Source organism: Myodes glareolus, chromosome 2 (genome assembly GCF_982192425.1).
Source record: "Myodes glareolus chromosome 2, mMyoGla1.1, whole genome shotgun sequence".
Classification (NCBI taxonomy): Eukaryota; Metazoa; Chordata; class Mammalia; order Rodentia; family Cricetidae; genus Myodes; species Myodes glareolus.
In genome coordinates, this window is record NC_142027.1 from 122,395,366 (window position 1) to 122,418,839 (window position 23,474).

At 52.9% G+C, this 23,474-nt stretch overlaps 1 protein-coding gene across 3 annotated transcripts in view; it reads left to right on the top strand.

Annotated features, from left to right (window-relative positions):
* Positions 1-13,117, top strand: part of Scarb1 (scavenger receptor class B member 1) — a 67,087-nt gene extending 53,970 nt beyond the window's left edge. The window contains exons 8-13 of one of the 3 annotated variants that reach the window (XM_048447176.3): positions 1,193-1,311; positions 3,990-4,063; positions 5,828-5,879; positions 6,638-6,784; positions 9,172-9,311; positions 12,342-13,117. In XM_048447176.3, coding sequence (XP_048303133.2) covers positions 1,193-1,311; positions 3,990-4,063; positions 5,828-5,879; positions 6,638-6,784; positions 9,172-9,300 — 521 coding nt within the window. In that variant the 3' untranslated portion in view covers positions 9,301-9,311; positions 12,342-13,117. The remainder of the gene's footprint in view (positions 1-1,192; positions 1,312-3,989; positions 4,064-5,827; positions 5,880-6,637; positions 6,785-9,171; positions 9,312-12,341) is intronic. The other 2 variants (XM_048447177.3, XM_048447178.3) reach the window with 2 other exon arrangements.
* Positions 13,118-23,474: the final 10,357 nt, after the last annotated feature.

Genomic DNA, 23,474 nt, shown 5'->3' on the forward strand with positions numbered 1-23,474 from the left:
TCTTTCTTGGGGCATTTTCTCTGTGTGATTCCTCCTTCTTCAGATGTCTCATTTGTCCTGTGGGCTTCAGATTCCTTAGTTGGATGTTTTTATTCTCCTGGAAAAACAAAAACAAAACCCTGCCTCAACTTAGCTTTGGGGAGTTTCCCTGTTTGGCAGGTTGAATGGCCATGCTGTTTGATGAGCTATTGCCTCTCCTAATCAAGAGGTCTCTGCTGTTCCAATCTGATCTTTATCAATTTTGATGGTATCCTGTGGAAGCAAAAGAAAAACCTCTTCCCCAACATAACACATATCCTGGTTTCCATTCTGATATCAGCACATCTTTGAGGCATATAGGCGGATTTAATTCAGCAGTCCCTTCCATAATCCAGTGTCTCTCAGCAGCTGCTGTTCACTGATCAGCTTTCAAAAAATTCAAAGTCAACAGAGCACCAGAAAGAATTCAGACACCTGGGGCTGGAGAGATGGCTCAGCGGTTAAGAACACTGATTGTTCTACCAGAGGTCCTGAGTTCAATCCCCCAACCACATGGTGACTTATAACCATCTCTAATAAGATCTGGTGCCAATTTCTGGCCTGCAGGGACACATGCAGGCAGAACATTGTATACATAATAAATAAATAAATCTTTAAAAAAAATTCAGACACCCTATGTAACTAGTAACTCACACATCAGGTCCTTTTCCTGGGATTGGTAGTGAGGTCCTGTCTCAGGGTCCTAGATGGGAATCTCTTGCCAGGGCTGTCCCCTTACCTCCTGTGATGTCAGTGACCCACCCATGTGCACCCCTGATCTATGATGACTGCAAAAGCAGCTCATGCGTCTGGCTTGGCATTCGGATGCAGCTTCCCCTCTCAAATTCACGTGGCCTTGATTTTCCTTCCCATTTTCATTCCCTGCTCTCACCTCTGCCACACTCCTACCTGGCATGCCTTTCCCTCACTTGGTGGCAGCTGCCCTCTCCCCTCCTCCACCCACCCCTGCCACTGAATCAGCCACCCTGGCTCCATCCACCCTCCTCGTGACCTGTGCCCAACTTCGTTACATAGTGAAGGAAGGGGTTCTCCCTGCCTGGTCACCAATGTCACATCTTGTGAATGCCCCCACTGACTGCGGGTCTCTTTTCTTCCTTGTCCTGCAAGCCTGGTGCCCAGCCAGTCTTCCGACCCTGTCCTTCTCCCCCTCCAGGCGCGCCCCTGTTCCTGTCACACCCTCACTTCTACAATGCGGACCCTGTGCTCTCTGAAGCCGTGCTCGGTCTGAACCCTGACCCAAAAGAGCATTCCTTGTTCCTGGACATTCATCCGGTAAGTCCTGTGCCCCGCTAGAGGCTGAGGATGGTTCTGGTGGGTTGCTGCGTGCTCCTCTTCCCTCTCACCCCTCCCCCCAGCACGGCTGGCTCAGACTTGGGTAGGGGAGCCCAGTTCTGCTTCCACAGTGGTGGCTTCTAGAACTTCGAGCCATCAAAGGTCCCCAATTCCATAGTTCAGTGATGTCATTACTTTTTTATTAGGGCCTATAAAAAAGATATGTGGTGATAAATTAATTAAGAAATATCAGCTGGAACGTCTCCTGCACCAGAGATACCCTTGACAGTGTCAAGACACTAAAGATTTCAAGACATCAGTGTGAGCCACAATGTCTCACAGAGAAATCGATGTGGGGAATTTGTCCTGTGTTAACTTGTATCCACTAGCCAGGGCCAGGAGGGTGACAGGCCCTCTCTGGTATGCACAGCCCTTCTCTTTGCCTCTGGTTACTGTGGGATGTGTCTAGTCAGGCTGTTGTCCTTACCATTAACTTGGGGAGTCTCAGGATCCCTATCTTGCACGGGCACCCATGACGCCCTGAAGGCATTTTGTGAAACCCTTTTTGTTTTACTGGATGGGCATGGAAGCATGGGCCTCTCACACATGACAGGTGCTCTGGTTCTGGCGGGGCCTGCAACTGGTCTTCAACTTGCAGTCCTGCCTCAGCTTCTAAGTGCATCTTCACACCTGGCTCACAGCCGAGGGCTATTGCAGAGGAAGGATGGGCGCATGGGAGGAAGTTGTCTGATATCTTCCCCAGCAAGAAACCTGATGTATAGGAAATATTTTATGTCGAGAAAGCCCCTCAGGATAGGGGCCTGGGTGGTTACTGGGGACCTGACCTGTGGGCCCCTCTCCTGGGGGCAGACCCATGCTCCAGACTCCCAAAGACACAGGTGCCTAGTATTAACTGTCTAAGCAAATGGATGTGGCACAGTGAGGCCAACACCCTAGCTTAGGGAACCCCCTGGAACTTAGAATCCAAGACTGACACTGGGCACCCAACCTGGCAGAGTCCCTGGGGAGGGGTGCTCAGCCCACCCACGGTGAAGCTGTTTGCAGGGTTAGGATCCCCACACCTCTGTCTGAAAGCCATATCCAGTTTGTGGAGGCCTTTGCCCAGTTCCCTTTGCCCTGGGGACAGGAGGGACCTGGGTGTGCTGGACTCAAAGGAAAGGCGATGATGTCCTTGCCCTCTGCTGTGGGTGGCTGTGACTGGAGAGGTGGCCTTCAGCTTCGGTCATCCTTGCAAGAGTCGCATGATCTGGGCAGGGCTAGCTGCAGTCTCAGCAAACCTTCTGCACAGGGCCCCATCCCAGTGCTGGAACCTCATACCGAGGCCTCTTCACCAAGCTTCTCTCATGTCGTTCTAGAACTTTCTCCCTGAGGGAAGTGACGTGGGTGTCAGTTCTCCTGGTGATTATTCGCGTGATAATTTTTAAGCATCGCATTTTAAAATAGAGCCGTGTGCAGGAAGCGCTTCGCTGCCGCCTCGGCTAGGAAGTGGCAGATCCTGCGTTGCTCCGACTCAAGAGAAAAGGCCGCAAGCTGCTGCACGTTTAACCCTACCCACCCTGGATCGGGCCCTGTGCTGAGCTTTCTGAGCCAGTGGGAAATGTAAACAGATTGAAAAAGCCATCCTAGCCAGGCAGTGGTGGCGCATGCCTTTAATCCCACCACTTGGAAGGAAGAGGCAGGCGGATCTCTGTGAGTTCGAGGCCAGCCTGATCTACCAAAGCTAGTTCCAGGACAGGCTCCCAAGCTACAGAGAAACCCTGTCTCAACAAACAAAACTAAAACTAAAACAAAAGAAAAGAAAAAGAAAAAGAAAAGGCCATCCTTACTGCACATGCCCCGCACTCGGGAGTCACTGTCTGAGGAAGCTGTGTGAGGATGGAAATTTAAGCTCAGTAGGTAGAGTGCTTGCCCAGCATGCACGAAGCCCTGGGCTCCATCCCAGCGCCGCCGTGTAAAGTTAGGCATGAGCCAGCCCAGAGGTGGAGACAGGGAGATGCGGAGTTCAGTATCATCCTTGGTCATGTGGCCAGCTGGATTCTAGCCTGGGCCGCATGAAATCCTGTCTCAAAACAAGCTGGGCAGGGGTGGCACAAGGCTTTAATCCCAGCACTCAGGAGGCAGAGGTTGGCAGATCTCTGTGAGTTCGAGGCTAACCTGGTCTACAGAGCAAGTTCCAGGGCACCCAAAGCTACAGAGATACACTTCTTGAAAAACCAAACCAAAAACAAAAACCCAGATAGAGATCACCCCTTTGGTGACAAGTGGCTCTGTAGAGGGGACCTTGAGGTGGCAGGTGTCTGATCCCTTCATCAAGCATATATTTCCTGAGTGAGAGCCTAGTGCATGCACAGGAAATTTCTAGAAGGGTGGCTGCCCCAGCCTGTTGCCTGGTTCAGGTGAGGGAGAAGTCCCTCAGAACCCCAAGACTGGAGCAGGTTGGGAACTGGCCTTCATGGTCTTTTTTTTTTTTTTAAGAAAAAAAAAATTATTGTGTATACACATGCCAGAAGAGGGCACCAGCTCTCATTACAGATGGTTGTGAGCCACCATGTGGTTGCTGGGAATTGAACTCAGGACCTTTGGAAACCTCTGAGCCATCTCTCCAGCCCCATGGCCTCCATGGACTTAACAGCTCTCCTCACTGCTTTCTGCTCCAGGTCACTGGAATCCCCATGAACTGTTCTGTCAAACTGCAGCTGAGCCTCTTCATCAAGTCTGTCAAGGGCATTGGGTGAGTAGGTTGGGGTCGCAGCTTCTGAAGGCATCAGGGACCAGGAGGCTTCATGCATTGGCAGAGGCAAGGCATGGACGAGGCAAAGGTCCGTCCACTTCTGTTTTCCCTATGACAATGTCTTTGCTGGATGGAGACCCAGCCTGCACCCTGACACTCCTTTGTTCCCCCTTTCCTAAGATCTCTTCTCCATCAGCCAGATTGGTCAACCCAAACTGTCTCCCTCCTTTGGAGTAGAATACAAAGATTGCAATAGAGTAGGCGCCTGCTTGCATGTCTATGCACTGTGCATGTGCAATACCCACAGAGACCAGAAGAGGGCGTGGGGTCCCAGGGAACTGGAGTTGCAGACAGTTATGAGCCACTATGTGGGTGCTGAGAATTGAGAAGACCTGGGCCTTCTGGAAGAGCAGTCAGTGCCCTAAACCTTCATTCCCTGGATTTACTTTAATTTTGTGCACAGACTGACACTGTGAGGGCTCCTGCCCTGTTCCACGTTTGCCAGGTAGAGACTTGGGAATAGAGTCCAGCATTGGAGCTGATCATGCCCAGGGTCACGGATCGAAGGCCTCGGGACCACTTAGAAGGCTGTGATTGAGGACGAGATGGGCTCTCAAGCCATGAAGCCAGGAGGCCTCCGGATCTCTATAGCCATCGTGGCCTTGAACTTGGACCTGCAGCACTCGACCTGGCTCACCCAGGCTCTTGAAACTGGAGGCCAAAGTGGGCTGGCTTGAGCTCCTGAGGCCAGCTTCCAAACACTGATTTGTTCCACTGCCTAAAATACTCTTTAGAATCTTCACAGATTTATGGAGAGGTGGCAGGAATGGAGATCTTTGTCGTGTGTCCCCCCCCCCCCCCCCCCCCCGTTCCCAGCACCCTCAGCATCATCAGCTTCTGGCAGTAGCTGTCACAGTAAGGAACCGAAGTCTAGTGTTGTGTTGTTGCTACAACCCTTTCCCCTCCGCTTTAGCTTCAGGGTGCGATTTGCTCGGGGCCTGCCGGCTCCTTGTGGCTATGAACCGTGTGTGCATGTGTGTTTCATGAACACTTTCTTCCCTCGAGACAGGGTTTCCCACGGAAGCCCCAGCCAGCCCTGTCTCTACCCCTCTCAGCCCTGGGGTCAGAGGTTCAAAGCCACACACAGCTTTCGGTCTGGGTTCCGGGATCTGACCTCAGTCTCATATACTTGAACATCAAATGTGTTACATTCCTCCAGCCTCACGAAAGTTTCTCCTCTGGCCTCTGGAGTGTGTGTACTCGCTGGATCTAGACCTGTGTGGTGGGGATCAGGTTCCGCTATAGACAGCTGTAAACACAACCACCCAGGCTTCTGTGGGATGAGATTCATTGTTATTTTTTTAATATATATTTATTATGGGGGGGCACAGGCATATGCTACAATGCACACGTGGAGGTCAGGACAACTTTTGGAAGCGTGTTCTCTCCTTCCACCTTGTGGGTCCTAGACTTGGAACTCAGGTCACCAGACTTGGCGGCCAACACCGTTACCTGCTGACTCTTGCCAAGCCCCTTAATTAATTAATTAATTAGAACCAGGGCTTCATGTAGCCCAGGCTGTTCTTGAACTTGGCGAAGGATAGTCAGATGTACCGAGCTCTTGCCTTCGAAGCTCCCACTACATCTTTCTCTCCCATTTTCTTGTGTTGCACATATCTAAAGGCTCTACCTAGCCAGCGACACAATCCCCTTCCGTTCTCAAGGTCACCTTCGGTCACTCACTTTATGTCCTCTTCTCTCTAGGCAAACAGGGAAGATTGAGCCCGTGGTCCTGCCCCTGCTGTGGTTTGAGCAGGTGAGGACTCTGAGGGCCTAGGAAGTCTGGGGGTGGGGTGTGTGTGTGTGTGTATGTGTGTGTGTGTGTGTGTGTCTGAGGCAGGTGGAGAGAAGTGCGGGCCTGGCTTCTTTATTTTATTTCACTTTGATGCTAATGTTAGCTTAACTTCTGGCACCTGAATTTAGTTATTCATATGGATGTTTAGCCTACATGTATGTATGTATGTATTCCACATGAAAGCCTGGTACCCACAGAGGCCGAAAAGAGCATCAGATCCCTTGGAACAGCAATTGCAGATGGTTGTGGACCAGCAAATCGGTGCTGGGAAAGGAACCTGGGCTTTCTGGAAGAGCAGCCAGTGCTTTTAAACCACTGAGCCATTCCCAGAGTTTGCTAACATCCCCCCCACCACCACCACCACCACCACCAAGTCAGGTTCACTTCTTCTCTGAGGCGGTGCCCAGGGGTGGAGATCGGCACCAGGCCAGCTGATCTTTCTCATGACCCTTTAGGTTCTAACTGGTGAAAAAGATGAATCTTGTAAGGGGGGGGGGGCTTTGGGGTCAGATATGCTTCCCGTTGATTGGCCAGTGCCTCACACATCGGTCTGCCAAACAGCAAAGGCGTCTGGGAAATGTAGTTCTTCTTGAACTTGAAGCAAAAGGGCTCTGGGACTCTTTGGTCTGAGTTTGGGAGGGGCGAGACACAAGGGAAGGTTCCGGGGAGATGTAGTGTGCAGCCTGGCCCTCCTCACTTGCTCATCCATCCCTCTGCAGAGCGGGGCCATGGGCGGCAAGCCCCTGAACACGTTCTACACGCAGCTCGTGCTGATGCCCCAGGTGCTTCACTACGCGCAGTACGTGCTGCTGGGACTGGGCGGCCTCCTGCTGCTGGTGCCCATCATCTACCAGTTGCGCAGCCAGGTAAGTAGGCGGGGCGGCAGGACTCTGTCCGGTCGGGTTTCTCTCCTGCCGCGAGCTCTCATTCTAGCTCCTCAGGCAAACTGCTGTGACTCTTCTCTGCCTGTCCTGGAAGGCCCGGGACCCTCCCCCGTGGGTGCTGGGCTGAGAGAAGTACCCAGTCATTTGACCAGCGAGTGGGTACCTCTTGATTCAAGCTCTGTGGAGTTGCCTACTGGAGGTGGAGGTGGGAGGTAGGGTCTGGCCTGGTCAGAGAAGAAATGGAAAACAGGCTCAACCAAAAAGACAATTTACCCAAGGTAAAATATAACAAAATGGGAGGGGCCAGAACTGGGTGTGAGACAGAATTGGGAAAAGTCACGTGTGGGCTCCTGAACTTGAATTTTCTAAGAGAAACAAGTGTATCTAGTTAGAAATTTTGTTTAGCCCAAATATATCAAAATAATGGAGTTAAGGATCAGCTCAGCAATAGTGCTCTTGTTAGCAAATGCGAGGCCTTGCATTCAGCCCCCAACAGTGACAGAAAAAACAGCAATCACAAGTACTGAAAAGATAAGGAGGAAGGAAGGAAGGAAGGAAGGAAGGAAGGAAGGAAGGAAGGAAGGAAGGAAGGAAGGAAGGAAGGAAGGAAGGAAGGAAAGAAAGCAGTCTGGAGAGATGGCTCAGTGGCTGGGAGCACTCATTGCTTGCAGAGGCCTGAGTCTTGATTCCCAGCACTCGCACAATGACTCACAACCATCTATAACTCTCGTTCCCGGAGATATAACAGGCACGCATGCGGTGCATATACAGGCAGGCAAAATATTTGCGCACTTAAAATAGATATTTAGAAAACAGAGAAGGCGTGCAATCAATATAAAAGCTACAAAGGCTCTGCGGTCTCTTCCAGACTTAATCTTTGAAATCTGGTGACTCTTTCACACCAGGTGTGATGGCTCACACCTGTAATCCCAGCATTTAGGAGGGAGGTTGTGGCCGGAGGATTGGAAATTCAAAGCCATCCTTGGCTACATGTAAAGTCTGAGGCCAGCCTGGGCTACATGAAAGCTTGTCTCAGAAAATAAAATGAAAGGAAAAGTGTGGCTCAGACATGGGTAGGGGTGACTTATGTAAGGAAGGAAGCAAATCTGAATGAAAAGTGTAACCCTAGGGCATGCAGCCCCTAAAAGCAGGAAGTGGGGGGGGGTGACTAAAATCCTAGTTCCCTTCTGATCTTAGGACCAAATATCCACTCGTGAGGCTGTGTCCATAGATCTTGGGGTTACAAAAATGAGCCGAACATACCGCCCGAAATTCAGGGCCAAGTCTCTTCACGTGATGTTGGATGTTGTTGGCTGTCCTCCTGAAGCCAGGACAGTTGAGGACGGACAGGGTGACGGTCAGCTATGATGGGGGGGTCAGTTTCTGTAGATGGGGGGTGTCAATGGCCACCCACAGGGAGATGTCCTGGGGCCACAGACTTTCTGCTTGGTGGAGGGGGGACCTTCGCTCCTGCCCTTCTGTCCCAGTCAGTCGGCTGGTTTTCTTTCTGAAGGTGTGCTTGCTTGCTTGCTTGCTTGCTTGCTTGCTGTGGGAAGAACAGGTCCCTCTCAGGCCGCCAGCACCCCACTTCCCTTTCTGGAGCCCCGGTCTCATGTCATCTCGAAGGGACATCTGGGAGCCTCTCCAGGTTGACTGTAGCCTGGAGTGTCTGATTGACACCATGGGCTGGGCTTCTAGGCAGCTTTTGCTCTTCTCGGCGGCTGCCCAGTGAGAGCTGGGTCAGCCTCTTCCCGTCAACCTTTGGAGAAGAGAGGGATCCAAAAATAGAAGGCTTCTCACTGCCCCTCAGGGTCTGGGGTCCAGGCTGATTGCTCTGCAGGTTTCATCAGAGGCCATAACAGTAGTCCACACCCTACCAACTTTGTGCTTACAAGAGTAGGCCTCGTGTGTATGTGTATGTGTGTTTGTGTGTGTGTGTGTGTGTCTGTCTGTCTGTCTGTCTCGTTTTTTTTTAATTGCATGCTAGCTGGTAAACAATATACTCACACATACGTCATTCTTAAGGGGAACACAGTTATGTTAACAGTTACCCCTGATTTAAAACTCTGTGTACTTGGGGAAATGGTTAAGTGAGCTTAGCGGGCCCCAGGCCCTGGGTTCAAGTCCAGCCCAGCTCCGCCAAGCCAGACCAGAGAAACCCAAGCTCTCTCCACATTTGCCCTTCTGCGGCCATCTCCGCCCCTCCCTGCCTGTTGGTGGCTCTCCATGCTCTGCTCTGTCCATCTTCCGGGGCAGTTCGCCACGGCGCAGGGTGGAGGACTCTACTTGCCCCTTTGCTTCTGGGGAATCCAGGGTCTCCTTCCCCAGTGACGCGGCGCGGAATATAAACTAGCTTGGTTGTCTTCCAGGAGAAATGCTTTTTATTTTGGAGTGCTAGTAAAAAGGGCTCCCAGGATAAGGAGGCCGTTCAGGCCTACTCTGAGTCTCTGATGTCACCAGCTACCAAGGGCAAGGTGCTGCAAGAAGCCAAGCTGTAGGTGCGTACCAGGTAACCCCCACCCCCACCCCGCGCCCTATCTTGCCTGTAGCGAATCAACCTGTTCAACGCTCTCCACCTGTAGATTTGTCTGGGTGTCCTCCACATGGAGAGCCACCCTCCCAACATCATCACAGTGGGGCCCGTCTAGCCTCAGTTTCTGGGACCTTCAGTCAGTGACTCTCATTTACAAGGTCCCGTGAGAAGATAAAGTTAGACCAGTTGCTTCCCAGTGCTCCATCCCACGCGGTTGGCTAAATGCAGGTCCCTGAGCATCCTGGAAGCCCAGAGGGTTTGAAATGGTATTTTTCTGGACCTCAGAGGGTATTTTGGTGTAGAAGCCACACTGGTTCCAGTCTGGAATGAGGGTTTAAGTAATTTAAGCATGGTTGAGCGCCAGCTGTATACTTGGGCCCAGGCCTGGAAATAGGATCTCAGGGTGAGCATACGGGATGTATAAGACTGCTCAATACAGTCCAGAGCTGTCTGCCCTGTGCAGTACTGGGGTGGGTGGTCCCCGCGACTCGCCCACCACCCACACAGGTATAGCTGGCCTGGTGTCCTGGCTCACTCAGCAGCCCACCTTGTGGTGATCCAGGGCAGCACTTCTCCAAGACCTTCAGGTCCTGTAGGGTCAGGGCCAAGGGGAGGCCGAGCCCTGCAGGGTGTGTTGTGTCCCTGCCTAGGAAGTGGCAGGGAGAGCTATGGGCCCTGCAATTTGAGGTTAGCAGAGGTGAGTTGTGTCCCAGAAGAAGCTGCTATTTGATCTCTTAATCCTACTTGGGTGTGAACACATCCTTGGAGGGAGCTGGGAGGGTGGAGGCCACAGCTCGATTCTGGGAGCCAGCTGGCTACTGCCAGCAAAGTCAGCTGTCGGAGAAGAAAATGAAACAGAACTCTGGTGGGTGTGATTGTCCTGGTAGGTGCCACCTCCCCAGCGGAGGGTGGGCAGGCCCGACTGGGCCTCTGCGGCCCACTGGGTCCCCACGTGTCCGTGGAGCTGAAGAAGGGTTCTTGTCCGAGGGAACTTCCAGGAGGGGTGGAGGGTGAGGTCTTGTATCTGCTGCCTTCCGGCTGTGGCGCCCTCTGCAGGTGATATTTGGTATTGCCAGAGGGCAGGGAAGGCATCCTGGGTGGGAGGTAGGGGACTCCCAGGGTGCAAATACAGACTCCAAGCAGAGATCCCTTAGTCCCTTTAGTCCAGATGGAGCACAGCCTTCACCCTGTCCAGACCCTATAAAATGAATGAAACTGGGGTTTCCTCTTTATTTTCCCAGCCTGGTCCAGCCTTTGGCTTCAAGATTCCCTTGGGCTCTGGAGAGTGGTTTGAGTCCCCACTCCAGGGGACACCCCAGCCCTGGCCATTGGCTAGGGAGGGCAGTATCTTCCAAAGACCAGACTCAGCATGTGGGGTGGACATGTGGGTCCTTGCAGAGGGGGTTACCCCACCTCACTGCCTAGCCAAGTAAGACTTGGTGAGGCCCCACACTTTGCCTTGCACCTGGGTGTGGGGGTGGCCCCTGGGGGTGCCTGCCGTTGCTGAAAGAGAAGGAAAATAGGGCCACTGCTAGCCCAAAGGGCATGACTCTATGAAGGAAAAGGCTCTCCCTCCGGGTGTTACTGTAAGGCAGGGTGGGGGGGTGGGGAGGGGAGGTTGGCAGGCAGGGGTTGGCTTTGTAGCCAGGTGCCGTGAACAGACAAGGGTACAGAGTGGCCTTTGGGGAAGTGCTCTGAACTGCTGTCTCATTGGTCTGTCTCCCATTCTCCTTGTCCTCTGTCAAACACGGTGATGGGGGAGGGGAGGAGAAATCTGCTGCCCTGGCTCCCCTGGCTGTCCAGTGCCTTGTGGATTTGTTGCGTGTATTTTTCTTGGGAAAGACCCAGCAACAGTCAACTCTTGTTTTACTCTCTGGCAACAAGGGCATGCTGAGTCACTCAGACTGGCTTTGAACTTGTAAGCAATCCTCTTGCCCCAGTCTCCCAGTACTGAGATGCCAAGCACATACCACTGCTATGCCTTGTACCCCCTTTTGTTCCGGGTTCTGTCTGTCTGTCTGTCTGTCAGTCTGTCAGTCTGTCTGTCTGTGGGTGCTGGAGATTGAAGCCAGAGCCCTTTTACTGAGTGTGTTCCATCTCTGAGTTCCGACCCCAGCACCCCGTTTTTACTTCTGAGTGAGACTTTCTCACATGCTGGGGTGCTGTGGCTTATCTTATGGTTTGGGTCCAGGGAGAGGATGCTCCCACACCCGCAGCAGGCCTGGGATGCGGGGTGACAGTGCCTCTCTGTCCTAGGGGAGGACGGACAGGGACAGATACCAGTGTTCTTATCATTTTCCTAGTCTTTTCTTTTTTTTAAATTTATTTATTATGTATACAGTGTTCTGCCTGCACATTAGAAGAGGGCACCAGATCTCATTACAGATGGTTGTTGAGTCACCATGTGGTTGCTGGGAATTGAACTCAGGACCTTTGGAAGAGCAGCCAGTGCTCTTAACCTCTAAGCCCCCTTTCCTAGTCTTTTCAAATCGAATCTTTCAACATCTGTGCCATCTTCCCCTCCTCTGTACTTTTCCCCTCCTCCCTTCTATTTTACTGTTCCTAAGGCCCAGAGGCCACCATCGCAGGGATTTGGTGGGAAGGTGTCTCTCACCTCCATGAACAAGAGCCATTTTTAACAGCTGGTCCTGGCCTGCCATGTGACTATTTTAAACTTGTCCACCTGTGGACAGACATTTAGGCCATTTCTAGTTCCCCTGTGCGACAGTGTTATATGCCCACTCTGGACTCTGCACTGCCCTTCTCACTCTATCCTGCGAATCTCTTGGGCCTCAGTTTCCCCGACTCTAAAGGGAGGGGATGAAACCCAGTGACCTACAGGACCGTGGAGTCCCCGTGTGTAGGAGAGTGGAGTCTCTCAGTTCACGGCCGTCAGCACTGTGATGGGGAGGAGGTCGGTTCCGTGCTGGTGGGATGTGGGGCGGAGGGGACAGGCAGGGCAGGCTAGGGGACAGGCTAGTGACTCAATCTCTTCTTTCTCCACAGGGTCCCAAAGACACAACGAGCCCCCCCAACCTGGTAGCTTGGTCAGACCAGCCACCTGGTCCCTACACCCCGCTTCTTGAGGACTCTCTCAGCGGACAGTCTGTCAGTGCCACAGCCTGAGCCCCTAGATGTCACACCTGTCCACACAACATACATGTGCACAGACGTGTGCAGAAACACTCAGGGACCAGGGACAGAGTCCCTGCTCAGGCCGCCTGGTGGCCACAGACACTCTCGTCTAAGTGGCTGTGAACCAGGCTGTAGATGCCACTGGCCCCTCCTGTGGGGGGCTGGCCCTGCCAGGCCCTCCACTTCATGCTGCCCTGTCTTCCTCCCTCAGGCTGAAAGCCTCAGTCCCCACAGAAGACAGATCTGTCACTCCTAGGGGCTGGGCATACTTTCGCCTCCTGTGCCAAGGCCAGGCAAGCAGTTCCAGGTCCTGACGGGTCTCCACACACACTCTGGAGCTGTATCTGGCCCTTTCCCTCCAGTCTCTGCCATGTCACCTAAACACTGAATTGGCCACTGTAAGTGGCCAAGGTGGCAGGCCCCTCAGGGTCCTAAGTTTTCAGGTGTGGTGTCAAAGGTAGAGAGATGTGGACCGTCTACCCTGGCACTTTGTCCCCTGGTATCTGGCCTGGTTGCCTGGTGTACCTCCCTGGACGGTGGGGGACAGGAGGCTCATTGCCCGCAACTGCCCCTTTTTCTACTGGAAGAGAAATTTTATCATCTTTTGGAACTCATGACTGAAGCAATAAACCTTTTCACGAATTCAACACTGCCTTCTGTGACTGTCTGCTGGGCAGGGCTGGGGCTCCGGGGTCCAGGCCACTCCACTCATTCAGGTCATGTTCCCCCTGGCTGCCAAGCATGTATCCTGGTGTCAGGCCAGCACCCACCCCTAGCCACTTTTTCCACTTCAAGCCTGAAGTGGTACGTGGCTCAGATGCACCAGTGTCAGGCTGGCTGTGTCCTTTCTCTGCCCTGTGGAGCCCCTCTGGTCTTCTACAGTCAGTTCCCAGGGCAGGAGCGTCCTCCTCACCCACCTGGCCCGGGAGGAGCTAGGAGAAGGGTTGGGAGGAAAAGTCAAAGTTTTGTCCCAAGTTCAAGCAGTAATAAGGGAGGCATTTCCCCCTAGTATCCTTGGTTTAGAATAAAACCATGCTTTTCCCTTAAAGGACTCACTAGGACCTGGGCAAGAAATTTGCACCGAGAACGCCAAAAACCGCACAAAGCAGCTCTAATTGCCACGGCCCACACCCTCTCCCTTTTTCAGAATTAATTTTAGTTTTATGTGGGGGCCATTGCCATGGCACGGGTGTGCAAGTCGGAGGATGACCAGCAACAGTTGGTTCTTTTCTCACTCTGTGGGTCCTGGGGATCGAACTCAGTTTCTCAGGTTTGACAGCAAACTCTTGTACCCACTGAACCCCTGCACTTCCTCTTCACCTTGCACCTTTCTCTTCTTGCCCCTCTCACGTTAACCCCTCCATCAGCTTTGCAAGGCCGACCTGGACTAGATCTCATCATCCCCCTGCCTCTGCCTCCCAAATGCTGGGGTAGCAGACATGCCCCACCATATCCAGATTTATGATTTCTATGACCAGGAATAGCCAGCCTTTCTGAGCTTTTCAGGTGGTCAGTTGTGAACTTCCGAGCTCAGGGAATCCTCCATCCTCCTCCTCCTCTGCATGGCTGGGACCAGAGACATGCACCTCTGTGCCCAGCTTCCTGTGTCTTTTCCTGGTCTGTGCCTGCTTCTACTGCACCAGAGCGGGGATGGGAGCACTCAGAGGCAGACATCCCTGCTCAGGGGTCTGGAAGCTCAAGTGGGTTGGGACGGGCTGGCTAGGGTTCTGTGGAGGTCTCCTTGCCCGGCAGATGCTTGTCTTTATCTGGCTTTTGCGGGTATGTGGAGATTCCAGCCTGGCCTGCCGCTTCCTTCCACCTTCTGCTCCTGTTCCCCCAGTGTGCAAGAAGCTTCGCCCCCTCACATTGCATGAACACCTCTAATCTCAGGACTGGACACAGAGGCAGGAGGATCAGGCATTCAAGGCCATCTTCAGCTACATCATGAATTCAAGACCAGCCTGTGCTATACATAAGACTCTGATGTGGTGGCGCACACTTTTTATCCCAGCACTCAGGAGACAGAGGCACATGGATCTTTGTGACTTTGAGGCCAGCCTGGTCTACACAGCAAGCTCCAGGCCAGCTAGGACTACATAGTGGGAGTCTGTCTCAAAAAAAAAAAAAAACAAAAACAAAAACAAAAACAAAACAAACAAACAACAACAACAACAACTAAAAAACACAAAACTTGGAGTCAGACCCCACTTCCCCAGTGCCACCTTCCCCACTTATTGTGACTGTCTTCTCAGTGTGTAACATTTGGCAGCCAGCTAGCTTTGCTTGTTCCAAAACATTCTCAGAAGGACCCACACAGCGGGAGGCCTGTCCAGTTGGCTTCGGGGACTCTTCCCCTGCCGAGCAGTGTGCAGGGATCAATGCCATCCGTTGTCAGCCGCCAGTCATGCAGGGTATTTTTACCCAGTAGGCTGGCACGCCCACTGATCTTTCTCCACATTTATAGAAAGCTGGGGAGTGGAAATAACCCGCTTGCAAAAGCTAGTTGCCCAATCTGCGGCATGCTGGGAACTAGCATGGGAAGGTTCCCCCACGGGGGTGTGGAAGAGGCCTGAGCTGTAGAGATGCCCCAAAGCCTGGTGGTCCCTGTTGAGGTCTAGATCTGGGAGATGGCCACTTACAGCGCCCCCTGCTGGCTCCTGGGAAAGGATCCTTTTTTTGGTTTGCAGTGTGTGTGTCTGTCTTTCTGTCTACCACACCCTGCTTTCTTAAGGTACTAAAACTCAAACTCGCCAGGCGGTGGTGGTGCACGACTTTAATCCCAGCACTCGGGAGGCAGAGGCAGGCAGATCTCTGTGAGTTCAAGGCCAGCCTGGTCTACAAGAGCTAGTTCCAGGACAGGCTCTAAAACTACAGTGAAACCCTGTCTCAAAAAAATAAAAAAACAAAATAAAAACAAAAAAGACGCAGATTCGGGTCCTCGTGTTGGCACTTCACTGACTGAGCCATCTCCCCAGCCCTTCCTTTGTTGTTGTCTGAGACAGGGTCTTGCCATGTAGCCCAAGCCGACCTTAAACTCTAGTCAATCAATCCTGCCTCAACCTCCTCTCCAGGGCTAGGGTTCAGGTGTCTGCTACCATTCCCTATTTCTAAAAGCTTCTGCTTTAAAAATAAAAATAGATAAATAAACAACGTTTGGGTGTTCAGGACAGGGTCTCTCTGAGCTTTGGCTGTCCTGGAACCTGCTTTGTAGACTAGGCTGTCTTCAAATTCCCGGAGCTCCACCTACCCCAGTCCCTGAATTAAAGGGTGAGATTAAAGGTGTGTGCCACACCTGACTTCAAGAATTAAATTTGTTTGAAGAGGAAGCCGTGTGTCTGAGATTCTAGACCTGTCTGGCCAGCAATATTCTGTAGCTCCCATGAGGGTTGACCTGCAGGCCCTTCAGGGTAGCTCCTAACTCCTTGGAGGACCTCTGTACGTCTCACACATCCTACACTGCCAATTGTGTGTGTGTCATCCCTGGCCATTCTCCTGCCTCATCCAGGCCTCACTTTCATAATCAACTCTGTCCCAGCCACACTAACTTCTCTGGGAAGCCCCCTGTACTGGCTCTCAACCTGACACAACGTAGAATCAGCTAGAAGCAAGTTTCAGAGAAGGCTTGCAGAGATCCAGCTGGCCCCGGGGGCACATGTGTGGTATTTGCCTTGACTGTTAACCGCAGTGGGAAGTCCCACCCTAAATGTGGGCCGTGCCATTCCCTGTCCTGTGTAAGACAGAAGCAAGCTAGCTAAGCGTGAGCAAGCCGGCGGAACGGGCGTGTTTGTTTCTCTCTGCTCTTGACTGTGGATGGGATGAGAGTAGCTGCTTGAGTTCCTGCCTCAACTTCCCCAAAGTGATGGATGGCGACTTGAAGCTGTCATATGGCCCTTCTTCCTCCATGCTGCTGCTGTCGCAGCGCTAGAAACCAGGACACCCCCAGCGTGACAACCACGCACTCAATCTTTCCATCTCAGTACCCCTAGAATGCTTTTTACCCCCAGTTGATGCTAAGTGTTTTGGGACACTTGAGATTTTAACTCTGATTGCTGAGGTCCCCTCCCTCTCGGCCCTGACCCGGTGAATGTCAACCTTCTTAGAGACCAACGGTTCCGGGAATATCTGCCCAAAGCCTGCTGTGTGTGTGCTTGGCACCAGGGTCCTGGGGTGGGGTGCTAGTGGAGGTGCCCGCCCGATGCCCATCTTCTCAGATGGCTTTGCTATCAGAAGCTTACAAGGGGCATGGATAAATTACAAACCTTAGCACCCCGCCCCTACTTACTCCCCCTTTAAAACAACACACCTGAAGCTGGGTGGTGGTAGAGCGCGCCTTTAATCCCAGCACTCTGGAGGCAGAGGCGGGTGGATCTCTGTGAGTTTGAGGCCAGCCTGGTCTACAAGAGCTAGTTCCAGGACAGGCTCCAAAGCTACAGAGAAATCCTGTCTCGAAAAACAAAACAAAAGAAACAAACAAAAAAAGAAACGGTACAGCTGAAGCAGAGAGCAGGGAATCTGACACTCCAGGAATAATTAAACTGTGTAGCAAGTTAGAGGCCAACCTGGGCTGCATGAGACTCTTGTCAAGCAAACGAACCAAAATAAGCCAGTCTCACTGATGCCTGCCGGTCACCTCTAGCATTCAGGAGACTGAAGCAGAAAGATTATTAGAGCCCAACCTGGGCTGCAGAGCGAGGCCCTGTCTTACAAAACAAGAAATGAATTTAAAAAAAAAAATCAGTGAGCAAATGCTGGAGTCCCTGCAGGAGATGGGGCAGCCAAGGAGGTAGTGGAACCTGCTTGGGCTCCATGCTTGGTGGCTCCTGTGTTCAGGCTCTGTCTCTGGAGTATGTGAAGCGTCTGCCTGGCTGCTCCTGGCTCCCATATGTGGTCTACGCCTTCTGTTCTCCAGATAACTACCCAGAAGTCTTTCTGAGATGTCATCTGCCACAGCTTGTCCTTAACCAACCCCTTCTATAGCCATCCTGCACCTACAGAACCAGCTTCTGGGCAATTCCAAGATCGGCCACTGGGGGGCAGACTGCACACATGGGATGCCCAGAGGTGCCTGTAAGAGCCAGGATCCTCCAGTTCCTGGGATGTGGGAAACTCACCGGCTGGCTCAGGGTTTGGTAACCTCGAGCATATGTGTTCCAAAGCACCCTCCCATGCCAGAAATACTGCTTTAATAATCTGTAGACTTTGTAAGGGTTTTAACCATAAGAGGCTTAGGAGCAAGAGGGAGCCTCTAAGCTAGAACCCAGGGCTCACAATAGGGGCTTTGGCATGGAAACAGGCGTCTGTGTTGCTAATCTCTGATCTAGTTACTGGGCCACCTTGGAGCAATTCTCTACATCTCTGAATTTGTCAGTGCCAGCTCATAGAGAGGGATGACGATCGTTGGCAGCATCTGTGAAGACAGAATAGAAAAATGCATGGTGGAGCAGGCCTGTGACCCCAGGAGGCTGAGGCCAACCTGGGCTTCTTAGCAAGAAAATAAGAAAGAAATGGGTTTTCTTGTTGACTGCCATATGCCCTGTGCTCTTCTGTGCAGTGGGATCGTGCTGAGCTGAGTTTCCTAGAAGGAATGTGTGAGACAGAGAATTATGACTCAGGGGTATCCCTTGGGAGAGGGATTGGGCTCAGTAGCCAAGGGCATTGTGCAAGAAAGGCTATGAGCATGTGAGTATAGGAACTGGGACATGAAATAGCTTGGAGCAGTTGCAGTTACAGGGAATGGCCACCAGGGGTCACTGTGGCTCCAGTCACTGGCGCTCCTGAACCAGAATTCGTCATCCTTAGCCACTGTGGGTTTCTGTGGTAGCTTCAAGGCAGGGGAACATCTACTTCATGAGGCTTTGAACATATTAAAAATAAAAAACAAAAAATAATAAACTAGGGCTGCATAAAGTACACTATTAAATATGTTTACATTTGAAAGGCTATCCCCAGCTCCCACAAACAAGTACTCTGGTGTTGCCAAGTCTCGTGGACAATGTCTATGGCATAGTGACGGTTCTTTTAGCCCAGGAAGCCAGGCACTGGCACAGGACATGCGGCACAGGACATGCATACTCATCTTCAAAGTAGTCACGGGGTTCAGGCCACACAGCTATCCTTGGGGTAAGTGGAAACTATGAAAGGGCAGATTTGGGGGTGGGGGCTGGAGAAATAGCTCAGCAGTTAAGAGCACTGGCTGCTCTTGCAGAGGACTGGAGTTCAGTTCCACCATCCGCATCAGGTGGCTCGCAACCATCTGTGATTCCAGATCCAGGGGATCTAACGCCCTATGCGGGCATTGCACTCACGTGTGCCCACGTTCACACTCACATATGAGGTGCTAGTGTCCCCATTTCCTTCATTTTTCCAAGGAGGAAACTGAGGCACCGAGAGACGAGGTCATAGTTCATGGTCTCCGGGCTGGTAAGGAAACAGGCTTGCATCTCAGCAGCCTGGTCCAGTTCTTGAGTGCCCCCCAGTTGTCATTGTCATTGTCCAGTGCCCTGGTCTGCCCACTGTGCTGCTGAGTGGCTCTCGGGACCCTGGAAAGGGTTTCAACCCAAGTCAGGAAGCGTGGCAGATGTGAGCCAGGTGACCTCAAGAAGCCTGGGGAGGAAGGGGGGGGGTCACAGGCTGAGGTGCCAAGCTGTGTGCATCCCATAGCGCTTCCCCACCTTCCTCATGCTGAGACCTGTTAACACAGTTCCTCATGTTGTGGTGACCCCCAACCATAAAATTATTTTCATTGTTACTTCATAACTGTCATTTTCCCAGCTGTTATCAATTGCGATGTAAATAAGTATGGAGACTGAGCCTTGCCAAAGCGGTTGCAACCCACGGGCTGAGAACTGTCGGTCTGGAAGGAGCCCCGTTTACCGGGCCAGGCTGCTCTGATCAGATCCCAGGCCGGTCCAGTTCCGACTTGTCCCAGACAGGTGGCAAGTCGTGGGCAGGGCAGGAAGAGTCATGTGTCTAAAAATAACGCCTGACTTCCAAAGCCTGTTCACCGGACAGTGAGACAGCAAGTGTGTGTGAGGGAAGGATTCCCTAGGATTGGGGGGTTATGTTTGCAGCTTCAGGGGAGCTGGATAGAGGGCTGAGGTGCTGGGGTAACAAATGGCACCATCCTGGAGTCAGGTTTGAGCCGTCGCAGGTCCTCGCTTTGCGGGTCACAGGCCTGCGTGGGGAGGTATAGAGGAGCGTGCAGGAGGCAGGAAGGGCTTGCAATTGGCCACTGTGCCCATTTCTCTCTCCTACCTGTCACCTGCATCCCCCTTAGGATATGGGACTCCATACCCAAGCCACCCCTCCCCTGCTCCATGTCTCTGCCAATGAATAGGCAAGGCCTAGTGGGTAAGCTGGTAGACACAGCACAGCGGCCTCTCTGGTCTCTCTCTGTGTCTGTGGCTACCATCTGTCCTCTGCGGAGCCTCAGGAATGTCTTCTGTTTGAGGATCAGGGACCCAGGGATGACACACAGGCCTCTCTAACCCAGCTTTGTGTAGCTCTTGGCCCTGTGGTCTCAGACTGTGGGCAGCAGCTGTTTGGGGGCAGGACATAGTTTCCCTATGACATCAGTTTTGGCAAGCAAATAGGCAGGGGAGGGAGGCCAGCCCTGTGGCTGGAGGCTGGATGGCGTTGTGTCTCCCTGGGCAAGGCTCTGCGACCATATCGTGCCCACGTCCAACTCACAGGAAAGCCACTTCCTGCCCCACCCACTGCAGGGTCCAGATGAGGGTGGGTGAGAGGGACATCGTATGGACATTACGCTGAGGGCAGTACAAAATGGTTTTCAGATGTGTGAAGGAATGTGGAACAAACCCCGTGACCTGGGGAAGACCCAGGCAAACTGCCCTGCGATACCACACTTTACCAGCAGATGCCGCTGTTGGTCACATGGCAGGTTCCAGGCAACCTGTCTTGCTCAGTGGCAGAACTTGAACCTGGGACTGAAGGAGAGACTCTGAGGCCAAGGGCTTGCACACTGCAGGTATTTACTGCAGGCAGATGGGAAAGGCATGCCTGTCCTAGACGCTAGCCAGAGAAAGTAGCTGCATGAAACATGTGGGTAATGGTAGCTCGCTCCCCTCCTGCAGCCTCTACAGCTCAGGGAGGCAGGTGGGTCTCTCTGAATTCAGGCCTGGGCTACAAATCCTCACAGAATTAATTTCCTGGGAGAAAAAAAATAAAAATCAATGCCTGTCCCTTGGTGCCAGACATTAAACTCCTTCTCGGGATCGGCGGTGGCGGGCTGTTTTGACAAGGGCGAGAATGGAGACGCCCGGGAGACCGGTGGAAGCCCGGTCGATGCTTCACTTCCTGACACCCGCGCCGCTGAGCATACTGTCATTGAATCGAATCGGGACGCGCAGCCACCCGCCCCTGCAGCCATTCTTCCCCCTCCCGCTGCGAGCCCCTCAATGCGCAGCTCGGCGGCTGTGGCAGAGCAGAACCCCAAATGAGCTATTTATGGGCCATCTTTCCGCGTTGCTTGCATATTATAATTAAGAGATAATGTCAGTGGAATAGAGCGTTGTCACCCAGGAACGGCCTCCTGCCGCCTCGGAAATGTCACGGCAAAGTCACAGATATATCAAGCGTAAAGCTGACGTTTGTTTTCAGAGCAGGGACACAGATCCTGGGACAGTGATACAGCCCCAGCTTCATTTCCGTCTTGGGAGTGATGGATGCCGATGGATGGCCGGGTCTGTAGGAGGAGGGGTCTTGTCCGTGGTGGCGACCAGCTGGGGCTGTGCTCCACATGGCAAGTGGCGGTCCGGCTGCCTTCTGCGTCCTGCTCTTGGCTGTGGTCATGTAGGTGGCCTGGGTGCCCTGGCTCCCAACTGGGCAGAGTGTTTTCTGCAGTCCAGAAGGCTGCCAGCTGGCAGGGTCCCTCTTCCTGTCACCACACTGTCTCCGGGGAACTGAACTGCTGCTGGGCTTGTCCTTGGACAACCTCGGTTTCCTAGTCGCTACTCCAAGCCGCACGGCCTTGGAAGGACAGTGATGTCTACACTGCAGAGGGGCTGAGGTGTCTACACTGCGGAGGGGCTGAGGTGTCTACACTGGGGACTGGCTGAGGTGTCTACACTGCAGAGGGGCTGAAGTGTCTACACTGGGGAGTGGCTGAGGTGTCTACACTGGGGAGTGGCTGAGGTGTCTACACTGGGGAGTGGCTGAGGTGTCTACACTGGGGAGTGGCTGAGGTGTCTACACTGGGGAGTGGCTGAGGTGTCTACACTGGGGAGTGGCTGAGGTGTCCACACTGTGGAGAGGCTGAGGTGTCTACACTGCAGAGGGGCTGAGGTGTCTACACTGGGGAAAGCTGAGGATCCGTAGGCGTCCAGAGTGATGTCCGGTGAGACCACTGACCTGGCTGATGTTGCGCTACCCAGATGCTCAGCGCTTCACACCCTCCACTGGCACAGCCTGTCCCAGCCCTGAACGCCAACCAGCCAACTCAGTCCCCACAGCCCCTGCCAGTCAGGCCTTCAGCCCACCCCTTTATCTAGGGCGCTCTTTCCGCACACTCCCTCTCCAGGCCGGCCTCCCATCCCTGCTGTGACCACTCCCGAGCACCCATACTGAATCTCTCCAATAGACTCGAGCCTGGGCTCGCTCATTCCCAAGCCCTTGTCTTAAGCTCTTGCCATAGCCCCACCCCCATTTTTTTTTCACTGCTGGGGATGGAACCCAGGGCCTCAGGTCTGTCAGGCAAACACTGCCAGTGAGCTACAGCCCTCACCCCGCTTTCCTACCTGAAGGTCCCACAGGGGCCTGGCTAGCAGACCTCCTCCGGAGCACAAGGTGGCTGCTTTCTGGCTGTCTGTTGGAATAGCTGAGTGAGGGACAGGCAGACAAATGACAATTGTGTGGTTTGTATCAGTCACTGACTGGCAAATGGTGTTGCATTACTGGTCACCCCAAATCCCAGTGATGGAGACATTTGGCTCATGCCTTTGCAGGTCAGTGAAGGAGACTGGGCTTGCCCCGCTGGTCCTGACTCAGGTGGGGTCACTCACAAATCCTCAGGGAGGTCTGTGACTGACTGACTGCACCCTATTAAGGGGGCTGAGCATTTGTCAGTCAGGGTGTGCTCCATGGTCATGAGTCCCAAAATGTGAGGACACTCACCTGCCACCAGAGCCCCGGATGTGCTGTCCACCAGGGGACAGATGGACAATCACCTACTCTGGAGATAAGGCATTCTCTCCAGATAATGGAGAGCAGGCATTAGACTGTGTCCATTAAGGGGTTTCTGTCACTGAGTCTCCCATATGGTACTTGCCAAGTAGCTGGCTTGTCCCTGACCTTGCCAGGGGTGCCAGGGGCAGCCGCGTATGGAGCACCAATGCTCCCACAATGTCACATTTGAGTAAGGAGCACGCCTCTTGTCTTGCTGAGCACCATGTACATACCCAGGCAGGGGCTACATTCTTGCCCAGTACAGGCATTGACTGAATTAGCGTGAGGGTGGTCACAGGGGTGCCCTGCTGTGGACCCAACTCTTTGTTCACAAAATGGTGAGGTTCCTACCCCTCATTGTAGGGGTACAGTCTGCTCACAGAAACGATGAGTGCTGTATTTGTCTGTCTAGTCCTTAAGAGACCTTGTATTGTCTCCCCCCCTGCATCACAGTGGGCAACATAACAACCCTGGTCTCATGCATATGTCCTTCCGGGGTGAGAAGCAGGTGACAGAGAAAGATCACTGAAGCCCAACTTGGGCAGGGGGGATATGATGATGAAGGTTGGATTGTTTGGACCATTGAGTGTGGGACCCTTTTGTTATGCAGCACTGTAACTAACTGATACAACCTGTGATTGATAAATGCTATCGATAGCCCCATTTTACATTGAAGAAAGATATGGCCCGAATCCATAAGAAAAGTGACCAAATGCCGTCAGGTGGAACCCTGCCAAGTTAACAGGGCTTTGGTCCAGGTGAAGCCACACGCCTACCCCACGGCTGGACACAGAAAGGCACCACCCCACACCCAAGCACAGA